A 13,495-nucleotide genomic window follows, 5' to 3' on the forward strand; every position below is an offset into this window, starting at 1 on the left:
TGCCAGTTTGCTCGGGCTGCTGCTTTTCAGGGTTGTCATGAAGACACAAGAAGTCTGGGGAAATGGGGTGGGCAGATCAGGTCCTGGGAAGGGGCGGGATTAGTGGTGGGTCCCCAGTTTCATACTTCGTTTGCTTGGGTCATGCCATGAAAAGGCTGAAGGCCACTGGTGTAGATAAAGCTGAGTTAGATGGACCAATGGTCTGACTCAGTACGACAGCTTCATAAGATCATGTTCTGAGACCCTGGCCCCTTGCGGCAACTACACAACTGCTTTATAAACAGACATTGTCTTATAAGTGCAGCATGGATGGAGATGATGCTATAAATGAACTAGTCAGAAATGCATGTATGTGGAACTATGGAAGCCAACTGACTTTTAACAAAATATACCTCCAAGATAATGTGCTAGCCCAACATGTCCTACCCCCAACTGACAGTGGCTCTTCAAAGCATGAGGCAGAGGCATTCCCACTGCTGCCTAAGACTTTGAACTGAAGATTCATAGTGTTAATCTCCAAGGTCTTTGTACAATAATGTGCATACAGTGTACAGTTTAGACTGAGTGGCAATTTACAACAATACATTTGAATTAATTGGCAGCTAGCATGGAAGGTTTTTTTGTTTTGTTTTTTTTAATGCAATTGAGAAAGAGGATGTGCTGGAAATCAACTTTAAAATGTATGACTAAAGTAGGAGAAACCCATCTTTGCTAATTCAGGAATATTTTATAAGCTTCTCTTCTGTTTTGAAATATTCATTAAATAACACTTAGATATCAAAGGACCCTTCACTTTGTGGTATTTATGCATTTTGAAACTACTTTCTTACACACTGATATGCATGATTCCTTAAATATATCACATGCAGAGAGATGAAGCACATCAAAATAACGAAGGCTGTCTTGAGGATGTGAGATTTTTGCACTTAGTTTTTTTAATTCCTGCTTGAACTATTGTATGCAACCACTTTTTCTTCTTCTTAAATCTAATACAACTGGACTCTCTGGAGTGCAAATATAATTCCCATGAAAAGACTTATAGGGTGTTGTTCTGTGATACAAGATAGTTTTAGTGTGTAGCTGCATAGGACTGCAGGAGATTCTAGATCAGTTATCCCTTCTGGGCCAGATAGAGGTGTGTGTGTGTGTGTGTGTGTGAGAGAGAGAGAGAGAGAGAGAGAGAGAGAGAGAGAGTGCACAGTAGTGTTCTCGGGGAGACGGACACGGCACTAAATTCTGCAGGGTGCTTCAACACACTGTGTAAGCCAAGGGTGGCCAACCTGCCACTTTTTATCTAGAAAATCTTGAATGTACGAGATTCAACCACTCGTACCACTCCACCTTAACATCACTTTTAGTGTTTACCATGATAGCTAAATAGATACTCCAAGTTCAAGGCAGTGTATCTCCAAGTGCCAGAAGTTACAGAGCAAGGAACATAGGAGTACTATTGTCTGAGGCTTTCTAGATACCTGGCTGTCTGTTGATGAGGCCCGAAGGCGGCCTGCATAGACTTTTAGTCTGGCCCAGCAGGACTCATTCTAAGGTGCCTTTCTGCACAGCCCAGCCGCCCAATGTCTGCCCACCTTCTCGTCCTCAAAAATTAGGATGAGCCAGGATTTCTTTGTGGATGATTTTCCCAAGGATGGTATCTCTGCCAGCTGTGCCACCTGGACTTTGCTGATCTCATCGGCCATGTTTGTGCTGCCCCACGCAGCCCTGACCAGCTTCTACTGCCAGCCCTTCACCTCTGAGTGCTCCACCAATCTGACCCTCTTGGGTAACCAAGTGACCCGCCAGTTAGCGGAATGCAGCTCACTAGCATCCACCCTATTGGCTTTCTGTCCTGTCCAAATTCTTTTCTGGCCTTTCTCCCTGTTTTTCAACATGAGCACATCAAGCAGAATAGGCATGGCACCCTAAGTGCACCTATTACAGTGCTAGAGACTTGGGGACATGCTGTGTAAGGAGTAGCAAAGAAATCAAACTGTAAACTGCTATGGTGCTTTTTTGTTATTATTTAAATATTTTTCAACAATATAGGGGGACTTTGTGCGTGCCACCTAGAAAATATCTGCGTGCCACTAGTGGCATGTGTGCTGTGGGTTGACCATACCTGGTGTAAGCTGCCCCTTCCCTCTCCTCTGCATTGCTCTTGTTGCCTGGAATGGCTCCGACAGCAAGGGGGAGGGCAGCTTACATGATGCATTGAGGCACCCTTCAAAACTTAACGCTGCTCCCCCCAAACACTACTGAGAGAGAGAGAGAGAGCAGGAAATAGGAAGAAAGGGTTAACACTTTCCATCCCCAATCAGACTAACCCCTCCCCTTGACTCTTATTAAACCTTTTTAAACCAGACTGGGGCCTTACAGTGGTATCACTAGAGGGGTGTGGGGGGTGACGTGCACTGGGGGGTGACATGCACGGGGAGTGGCACCAGTACTGACCAAAATCGCTAAAACTACAGTTTGTAGGAATAATACCATCATGTTATATACCATTAAGTGTGTAGTTTACAGCAGAATGCAATGAAACTAAATGTTTTGAAATATCTCTATTCTGTCAAAAGGTATGACCAAAAAAACCAGTGGGGTGGGACAGTAGTACATCACCACACCCACTCAAGTTGTTGCCCTGTCCACTACATGGGAGGAAGTCCATTGTGGGGGTGAGGCGCTGGCCTACTGTACTGGGTGATGCAAACCCTAATGATGCCACTGGGCCTTGGTGAGAAAACCAAAGAGCTGTAGCTCTTCAGAAGAGGTACCCTGATTGAGTTAAGGCATTTCTCAGACACATGCCTGAATATAAGGCCCCTGCTCAGCCTTTGGGGAAAAACAATCAAGCACCATGAATGCTTCTTCAGCGTCTGGGCAAGGGGTAAACATGGCTAGTTGCATCAGAGGCGAGGAGGCTTCGGTTTCTTTCCTGTAATATCACCTAGTCTTTGGCCTAGGCTGGGTCCTGCTTGACCAAACTCTCATTATGGCCATCCAGGCCATGAGGGAGGGCAAAAATGAGGCTGTTTGGCAGCACTGGAATTTGTATTGGTAAATATTACAGCCTTTGTAATTCCATCCTATTTTGAAAAACTTGCTTCTAGTCTGCCACTATTTCTACATGCAGATAATGAAGAGAGAGTCCAGTTTCACCACCAAGCCAAGCATCTTAGTGGCCTCATGCCTCTAGTAATTTATTCACAGTAGCCATTTTTCTTCTGCTCACAAAGGAATATGGTAAGCTTTCCATCTGCCCACTCTTTTATTCTAGATAAAAGGATCAACAAAGAAGAAAACAACAAAAGTCAGTCTTTCTGAGCACACAGGGTGTCTTTCCTCTCATGCACAGTCTCACAAAATGTCAGCTACTTTCTGCATGAGCATATTCCTAATAAAGGGAGCTGTACTATATCATTTTCCTGAGAACCTAAAGCTCAAGGCTTACATTCCTAATTGCTTAGTAGCTACAGCGGGTCTTTTTGTTCTTCATCCCCAATGCTCAATATTCTTTCTTCTCTCATTATTTCTGTTGTCTCCTGTTGCTAAATAATTGCATGCAGAATCCTGCCTTCCCAGCTATCTACTCTTAAAAGACAGACAGGAATTTGTGTTGCTCTCTGATGGCGCTTTCCAGCAAACATTCCACTGTAACTGGGGCAAACTACATGTGACACTAAATGCTCCAGTGTATAGTTATAGGTTGAAGTTTACTCATGTGTAACTGCTACATGGGGTTGCAATTTGTATCGGGAGCATAGCACAGAGTAGAAAGTATTTAACATTTTACCTCCATGCTGTGAATCACCTCTGTGAAGCAGCAATCCGAAAAGTGCCACTTGCTATGATGCATTTTTAGGAATAAATTGCTGTTAATGTAGAGGTGACTGTTAGCAGGAAAGCAGCATGTAGGTGAAGAGTTCGAACTTCACACCGCACTCCAGTACAAATTGTGGCATGGTGTGGCTTCTGCACATGAGCAAACTTAAGCCTGAAACTATACACTATAATCTCGTCAACAGTGCTGTCATCACTTCTATTTCCACCTTTGAATCTTGGATCCAGCAGATTTGCAGCAGCATGAATTGGATGGCAACAAAATTCTTCCCTTTTAAAAAATAAAATCTTTCACTTTATTTTCTTCTATAGTTGTAAGTGGAGATATACTGAAATTTTCAAAAACATTTTTTTTAAAAATAAGGAATTTCTGACAAAAGTGCACTATCTGATTCAGATGCAGTGATTGCTGCAGCAATTGGCTTTAGAATCTTCAGGGAATTTTGCAGCTGAACCCAGAAGACATCCTGATCAAGAACAGTGTTTCTCACACTCCTGGGTAAGATCTTCAGATATTACTGTTTCTTGAAGAACTTCTTTGTTTTTTAGTAAACTTTCAAAGGAAATCACCACTCCAGCCCACCGAGTTTGACTACAGAGTTTCAGTATCACTATTTTATTCTTTGCATTTTTTCTACTTGCTTCTTCTTGAAAACTGCAGCTACAATATCAGTACCCTTTACATGTTTTATAACTTCTTTTGCTCGTCTATAGATCATTTGAAGGGTGTCCAGTTTCATAATATCATTAAGAAGCAAGTTGAGCCCATAAGATGCACATCCTATTGCAGTAATATGTGGATACTTTTCCATTATGATTTCCCTTGCCGCTTTCATATTGCTGGCATTGTCAGTCAGCAAAGCAAATACTTTACCACTCCCAATTTTCTGTAGAACTTCACACATTTTACAGCTGATATACTCTGCAGGATGTCTGTTCTCTCCTGTTTCAATGCTTTTGTAAAAAACTGGTTGCGGTGTTATAACAAAATTTATAATTCCTTCTCTTCCATTTGTCCATCCACCTGTAAGTAGTGCAAGACACAGTGCTTCATTAATTTTTCCTTGCACAGATTCCATTACGTGTTCATATTCTGACTCCAAAAGAGGCTTGCTCAAAGAATGTCTGCTGGGCAAATGGTATGATGGTCTTAGTAATTTCAAAGCTTCCTGCCACTATGTATTTTCAGTTATTGAAAATGGTGTTACAGAAGAATATATTGCTCTTGCAAGAGCTTGATCAATTTTTTCCTGATCTTCAGGTCTACAAATGAAGTTATTGAATAATTTTTGGATGCAGCTGTCTTCAGAATCTGTTGACTTGAAGATGCTGCTGATGGGACAGCACTTTGTGTTGCTGCTGATGTTACAGATGGAGTAGAAAGTGGACTTTTTGAATGAGAACGTTGAGAAAAACTATGTGCATTTTCATCATTGTGGTCCTCTTCACTTAGATCCATGAAGGATTTTTTAATATCTGCAGTTAGCGATTCACTGCTGGACTGGGGCTGCCCCCTCTGCCCTCCTCCTTTATAGGAGGAGACAAGATGGTATCCTAGAGAGGCAGTGTGCTGTGAGTTGCAACTCCCAGCATGCTGATGCTCTAGGAAGCCCTCTCATCTCCTCCGGAGGATAGGAAACGGGCACCCTAGAGCGTCAGCATGCAAGGAGCAACCCCCGGCATGCTGTCTCTCCAGAGTGCCCATTTCCTCCTATAGAGGAGGAGGGGAGAGGGGGGTGGCCCAGTCCACCGCTGAATTGCTGCCGGAGAGGCAGCAGCTCACTGCCTCTCCAGCAGCGATTCTGGGCACCCTTCCTCCGTTGGAAGGAAGGTGGTTTTTTGTTTTTATTCCAAAGGGAGAGAAACTGGCAGAGCTGCAGGCTTCTTTCTCTTTTAAAAAGAAAGACAAACAGGCAGTGGGGGTTGAGGCTGGGGGTGGCGCCCCTGCAGGGTCTGCACATGGGGCATTAGCCCTGCTTGCCCTTCTCCAGGTACGCCTCTGGTTTTTATGTTTATCATTTGCAGCTAACCATTAATCATTGTAATTAATTTTGATCAGGAAAGGAATCATAGTTTTTACCTTCTACTTTTCTTTTTGTCATAAAGTAACTGCTCTAAAAGACTTTAAAAATTGCGTATATTAATTTTGTTGCAGAAGAAAATGAACAGGGCTTGCCCTCCCCTGCCCAGTTTTAGTTCTGTTGAAGTAAATAATGGAATCTTTCAGCAAACAGGCACTGGAGCCATTCGTCCGAATGGCTCTTTAGCTCAGGTGCACTAGTGAACTGGCTGGCCAAAATGGACCCTGGTGATTGTAAATTGTAAATTGGCAGTTGCAGTTCAGAAGCTTTTGCCATTAGCTGAGTAATCAATACCAGCCAGACATTTCAAAGCAATTGCAGGAACTTTCAGAAGCTTCCTGGTAATGCTCTTGAGTGATGAAGTTGTCAGTGATAACAGAAAGCAGTTTGATGTGAAACTTTATCGAGCTGCCCTCTTTGACCATCAAAGCTTCTTTTCAATCCGAGGCTGCTTCTTTCTAGAAGTGCCTCCTGGCTGTTAGCTGCCAGTTAGTCAGGGCCAGCCTAAGACTGCTTGGCGCCTGACTCCACGTGCCAAATGAGCTCCCTCGGTACCTGGTGATGTGCCAGCCTCTCCTCCCATTCTCTGGTTTGGAAAAGTAATAGGGCGACAGAGTGGAAGAGGAAATGTGAAGGAGAGGAGCAGTGGAGGCAAGTGGGCAGATGGAAGTGGGTGCCCCCCGACAGTCTGCGGCCTGAGGTGGCTGCCTCAAGAATGGTCCTGTCCTGAGGCTAGCCTAAGTAGGGTGCTTTTTTGTAACGGGAAAAAAATAAAAAATGAAAAATCTTTTACTGTTCTGTAAATGATCATACATTTTGCTGTCTTAGGGCAAACTTTAGGAAAAATCATTCTTCAGATTTTTGGAGTCGTTCAGTTTGTATTAAGAAAACCTGACTATGGAGGACACTGGCTAGCTCCCATATTGTCACTTATATCCTTCCCCCCCCCCCAACCAGGCGAAGTTTTACAGCTGTGAAGCTCAGTTGTAAGGAGGAGCACAGGCTTGGTTTGCTGGATGCAGTCCCTGGCATCTCCATTTAAATAATCTCAGCTAGCAGGACTGCAAAATACAGAAACCATGGATTGCAACTACCATTATAGCACACAGTACTGTGCTGAATGCCTTGTTGGATTGCCTTGTTATTAAGCAGCTTCAGTTGCTTGTCTATGAAGGCTGAGATGGGAAGGCCCAAGAAGAACTGGGCCCAGGTTTTCTTGGGTAAGAAGAATTAGTTCCCAAGTTTTCTAACTTGCCCAACTTTTAATGATACACTGGAGGTTTATTTGTTTCTTGACTCACTTTGTATTGTTTCTAAATCCATAAATTTAATGTGCCAGTGCTTTTGTATGTTCTCTTCCCTGAGGATTTTGTAAATAATTATGCTGTGGTCCTAACATCTAGCATTACTCACTACTCTGACAGTACCAGAGGGCCAGAATGACCACTATGCTAATGAAGCTGTTGCCAAAGGTTCCTAGCGAGAATTCTGAAAACCACTAGGCCTGGAAGAATAAGAGGACCAAAGAGAGCAGTGCTAAATCTGCCATTTGTGTGGGCAGGCATCTTGGCTCCTGAGTCTACTGGCAGCGTCTTCTGCCTCTTCCTTATGCAGGGAAGAACCTGGACTAGGTCATCAACTACCAGGGACCAGCAGAGGCTGCTATAAATACATTCATGTATCCCTAATGCAGCCCTAACACCTCTGTGTGGGCTTTAAGGCTTTTTAGATTGTGAGCCCTTTTGGGACAGGGAGTCATTAGATATTTGATTTTCTCTGTAAACCGCTTTGTGAACTTTTTGTTGAAAAGCGGTATATAAATACTGTTGTTGTTGTTAAGGCCAGACTATACAGTACAAAGAATGTATGAGTTTGGCCTGCTTCTTTCTTGCTTGCTTGCTTGCTTATGAAAGAAGAGCATGTGAAACACTGAAGAAGGGAGGATGGGGGTATTTACCCCTTCTCTGGTTCCCACCCTAATCATGTGCTTCCCTCCATGCTAATTATAGCTTTTTAAATGCTTCATTAGAAAGCTAGTTGAAGTTTTCTTATTGTAATTAGTTTGCTGGAGGGGGGGGGGACTGCTGGAGTTGGAACCAAATTTGGCTGGAAGTGGGACAAAGTTGGCTGGAAAAGATGAAAGTACTCCTGGATAAGCAAAGAGTGCATTTCCTTCACCTCTAAATGACCACAAAAAGTCCACACACATCAAGGACTTTGGGGGTGAAGGCTTTCAGATAGGAGGGCGGTTTTTGCAGAGTTTCAACACCAGCAGCTTTTCACACAGTATCAAAATAAGACATTTTCAAGATGTCTCTGGAGACTTCCTAAGGGTGAAAACGAAAATGTTTGAAGAGAATACGCAAGCCTGCAAACAAGCAGTAAATTTAGCCCAGGAACTTCAGCCAATCGTAGTTCCTGGATAATATCTCAAAAACAAAACAAGTCAAGTGGCCAAGATTTTTCTCTCACCATCTCGGTTTCCACACTTACGCATCATCAAGAAACTCTGCATTTAAATGTGTTGTGGCTCTTCCACTTGAATCATTTGTCTCTCATCTTTTGCAGTTAGTCATTAAATGGCTGGTGTTTGTGTTTTAATGGTTGCTTCAATTCCAAATATATTTACGTGTTTCAGTGAAATTCATTTTTTGAACTCTTAGGATTGCAGCCTTAGGGCGCAATCCTAACCCCTTATGTCAGTGCTTTCCAGCACTGGCATAGCGGTACCAATGGGACATGTGCTGCATCCTACAGTTGGGTGTCACTCAGGGAGGCCTCCTCAAAGTAAGGGAATGTTTGTTGCCTTACCTTGGAGCTTCATTGCCCTTATGTCAGGGGTTAGGACTGCGCCCTTAATTACACTTTTCAATTTTTTCTCTCATATCTCTTATATCTATTGTATCACTATAGAATTTTTAAATCTAGATTTTTATTTACTTAATTTGATCTGTAGTCCACCTTTCTTCCATGCTGGAAGAACAATGTACAGGTAGTGTCCATTGTGTTTCCCAAGGGATCTCTCATCCAGGAATTGATCTGACCCAGATCTGCATGCTATCAGCAAGGTGGAAAGAGCATGTGCTCTCAAAACATGCCCACAGAAACAGTTCAGATTATTGTTTGTCCTTCTTTTCAAACGCAGAACTATCTCGGCAAAGACGCATCACCAGGCCATTGACTTCAATATATTTGAGGGCATGGTCTGCCACGGAGTACCGGTTGTGACCATTTCACGAGGCAAAGTGGTTTATCAAAGTGGAGTTTTCCATGTCACAGCCGGAATGGGAAAATATATTCCCCGTGAACCATTCTCTGAATACGTCTACAAACGGATCAGGCAACGAGATCAGGTTTTTAAACTTTTTATTTCTATAAGTCTTTGTGTGTATAATGAGACTTGCTATTAGTTTCAGGGATTCATCTCCTTCTGACAAAAATGGAACAAATGATAAAATAAAATTAGCCTATTTAGCTGCTTTCATTAACCACTTTATTACAGCTCTGATCATATCAGTAAACTGGGGGTGGCCTCAAACCAAAACATTTAATTTCAAAAAGAGAAGGGTTAATGGTGTGTGATCCTGTGCCCTGAAGGGGCAATCAACTGTTGGTTTCAGACATGTAGCAGTCCTTTCATTTTTCTAGGCCAGTGATATAGAGAAATACATGTCATTATTGCTAGGCCAAACTCCCTTCCCAAGCATCTCCAGGTAATTTTAAAGATAGGTTGTGGAAGGCAGAAATGATTTGAGACAAAAAAAAGACAGGCCTGAGGCCAAACTGGACATGACTCCAGCAGGTCTGTTACTGGATTTCCCATATGTGTAACCCAATGATATCAGGGCTACAGCACTATGCAGAGGGTTTTTCTTTCCCTCCCTCCACTATTTTCCTGATTTAAATTGGCCCTTCAAAGCTGCTATATGCAAGGGAAACAGCCAACATGCAAGAGTTCTTGTGCATGTATGAGAACTAGGGAATTCTGTATGAGTGTTGAGTAATTTCCACACTTCCACACAGTTATAGGATAATTCAGGGTGGTTCAGTGCAGCACTGGCTTAAGCTTGGCAGTGGTTTCTAGTGCAGCAAGCAAGCGCATGAGTGGAGGAATGAGGTGCATGGCTAGAAATAGAGACTTTTGTCCTGGAGAAATGAACTCCAAAATTCTGGAGCACCTACCAAACCAGTGTTTCTCAAACTGTGGGTCACGAACCAATTTCAGGTGGGTCCCCATTCTTTTCAATATTTTATTTTTAATCTGTTAGACTTGATGCTACAATGGTATATGACTGCATTTGGGGAAATGTTACAGACCTGTACTTTTAACAAGCTACTATGTATATTCTTTTAACAATGATAGTAAATGGGACTTACTCCTGGGTAAGTGTAGGTAGGATTGCAGCCTAGGATTATTAAAAATTTTCCTGCTTGATGACGTCACTTCTGGTCATGACATCATTTCCTGTGGGTCCTGACAGATTCTCATTCTAAAACGTGGGTCCTGGTGCTAAATGTGAGTACCACTCCACCAGACATTCTTCTAAGTCTTTACCAGTTAATTTTGATGCAAGGATGGGTATCAGCAACAGGCTGCTTTTGGCTTGCTATCAAAATTCCACTGCAATAAATTTTGTGGATAAACTCTGAGGTAGCAGACAAATGTCAGGAGAAATTAATTGCTAATACGTTGGTCACTACATACATTACTTCACATAGGCTTCTGCCAATTTGCCCATCAACAAGCCTAGTAATAGCACTAAGAAGTGTGAGTCCTTTAGGCCAAGCCCTTTGCTGTGCCCTCATGACGCTTATGTGTGCAATCTTGCATGCACACATAGAGAGCCCCCCCCAAGCTGTTTGGCCACCCCCTCCTCAGGACTGTCAGCGTACTGAGCAACTAAGATGATTACAGGGCTGGGGCACTTTCCTTATGAGGAAAGGCTACGGCGTTTGGGCCTCTTCAGCCTAGAAAAGAGACGCCTGAGGGGGACCATGATTGAGACATACAAAATTATGCAGGGGATGGACAGAGTGGATAGGGAGATGCTCTTTACACTCTCACGTAATACCAAAACCAGGGGACATCCACTAAAATTGAGTGTTGGGCGGGTTAGGACAGACAAAAGAAAATATTTCTTTACTCAGCGTGTGGTCAGTCTGTGGAACTCCTTGCCACAGGATGTGATGCTGGCGTCTAGCCTAGACGCCTTTAAAAGGGGATTGGACAAGTTTCTGGAGGAAAAATCCATTACAGGGTACAAGCCATGATGTGTATGCACAACCTCCTGATTTTAGAAATGGGTTATGTCAGAATGCCAGGTGCAAGGGAGGGCACCAGGATGCAGGTCTCTTGTTATCTGGTGTGCTCCCTGGGGCATTTGGTGGGCTGCTGTGAGATACAGGAAGCTGGACTAGATGGGCCTATGGCCTGATCCAGTGGGGCTGTTCTTATGTTCTTATGTACTGAGGGAAGATTGTGTCTTCTGAGATCACTCCACTCTCAGGGAAGGAGAGTAGAGCAATCTCTGGATGCTTCTTGCTCAGGACCAGTAATGCTGAGGGACAAGCATCCAGTAGCCTCCTCTTCCATCCTCTGAAAACTGGGATTCATTTCAGGATTCTCTGAGGAAGCATAATTGTGGACGGGGAAAGCAGGAGAAGGGTGTGGTAACATGAGTTGCAACATAACAGAGGCCAAAGAGGCAAAACTGGGTGAGGAGAGGGTGAAATGGGAGTGAGGAGGCTGCTGGAGGGGTGGATCCAGCAGCAGCCTTCCCACCCTCTTTCTTTCCTTGGACTTGCACCAGCCATTTCGCGATTGCAGGTCCAAGCAGACCCGTTGAGGAGTGGAAGGCTTCCGGAGGTATAAGGGGATTTAAATCCCCTCTGAAGCCTCCTGTTTGCACCCTCCTCTACTGGATACAGCATGCCTGTTTTCTGTGCAGCTGCACCAACAGAGTGGAGAAACGGCTTGGTGTATAACTGAACTTCCTTTAACCCTGACACCAAACATTATCACATGCATTAGGATAGTGGAATGCAATTAAACGGCAATGCCACATATTTGATTAACTTTTACAAAATGTATTTTTCATATATTGCTGACAAGACTTTAAGTGATATTAATAGCAAAGAAAGGCTATCATTTTTAATTAACTGGAATTGACCTTGTACTATTATAGATGATGTTAGGAAACCTGCTCTGTGCAATACTGTGTGTTTGGTTGGTAGTAGTTCCACTGGATTCCATGAATCTTTCTAACAGGTCATGGAGCCTTTGTTGATCATTACCTGGGCAGAGCAATGTTCCAGAAAGTATGTCTATCAAGTTGAGCAAATGGTGCCCACAGGGACACAAAATTAGGATTAGGAGGAAAATGAAAGAGAGGGCTGAAATGTCGGTGAAGACGCCTGAGCCATTAGTCACAAGTAACAGTATGCCTCCCTCCAAGCACTGCCTCCTTTATGCATGAGTGTTTTTTAAACAGATTTGTGCTGCCTTTAGATGATTCAGACACAAATCCATTACTCCTGTTTTCTTACATCAGACACCTCAAATCCCCAGGGTACTCACCAAATGGACCCAGCTCAGAGTTAGGGAATGAGTAATTTCAAATTTCACAGTCAAATAAATTAGCATATGCAATGCAATTGAGCAATGGATGTTTCCCATTCAAGTAGAAATGGCAGCTCACTGCAGTTCTCATGCGTTCTCATAGAGACAGCTGCCTGGCTGGTCTATGGGTGAATTCTCAAATACAGCACTGGAGAGGTCAAGAGGGGAGTAGATTGAGAAGGGTGAGTAAAGTGGTCCTGAAGTCTGCCACAGATTCATGATTTTAAAAATGCTGTTGCAAATTAAGTCTGCAGCTATGAAATACTGTACTGTTTTGATTTTTGAGCAGTTTCTAGGAAGGGTAATGACAATGATGGTTAAATATGAAACATTTGATTACAGGTCTGCCAGCCCGTTCCTGTCAAAAGAGTGCCATATGTGGGCAAAGTGATTGAACTCATGAAATGAACATAAATTCTGTAGCGGAGTCCATCTTCTGCAGGTAAATGTTTCATTGTGTCCAACTCCAAACACATTCAACAACTAATGGTGCCAGATGGTTATGCCCCTCCAAAGTCTCCCTTGTTGGATTGGAGCACTTGTCTTTTACTACATTTTTCTGAACAGTATGTTTATCCTACTCATGAGACTAGTATTGGACTTTGGAACGTTTATGCTTGCGACCAAAGGAAACCAAAGAACTATAGTTCTGAGAAGTGGCTACAGATAGTTTAACACTCTCCCTAAATTACAACACTCTAAGGTTCTGCAATGTCATGGTGATAGCAGAGCAATCTCAGGTGACAGATCACCTGGAAATCGATGATGGAAGAAGGTGGAATATAAATATAACACATAAATTACTCTCTCCTACATGATTTGGTCTTGAGTTGGACTCAACCTAAACAAGAACTCCCCGTGTTGGTCCTAGATCAGGGGTGCCCAAACCCCAGCCCTGGGGCCACTTGCGGCCCTTGAAGCCTCTCAATGTGGCCCTCAGGGAGTCCCCAGTCTCCAGTTA

The 13,495-nt window shown here is 43.3% G+C and overlaps 1 protein-coding gene across 1 annotated transcript in view; it reads left to right on the forward strand.

Moving 5' to 3' along the window:
• Positions 1-12,942, forward strand: part of DPYS (dihydropyrimidinase) — a 47,723-nt gene extending 34,781 nt beyond the window's left edge. Inside the window, exons 8-9 of the mRNA XM_066624390.1 lie at positions 9,061-9,268; positions 12,877-12,942. Coding sequence (XP_066480487.1) covers positions 9,061-9,268; positions 12,877-12,942 — 274 coding nt within the window. The remainder of the gene's footprint in view (positions 1-9,060; positions 9,269-12,876) is intronic.
• The last annotated feature ends 553 nt before the right edge of the window (positions 12,943-13,495 follow it).

Source organism: Tiliqua scincoides, chromosome 4 (genome assembly GCF_035046505.1).
Source record: "Tiliqua scincoides isolate rTilSci1 chromosome 4, rTilSci1.hap2, whole genome shotgun sequence".
Taxonomy (NCBI): Eukaryota; Metazoa; Chordata; class Lepidosauria; order Squamata; family Scincidae; genus Tiliqua; species Tiliqua scincoides.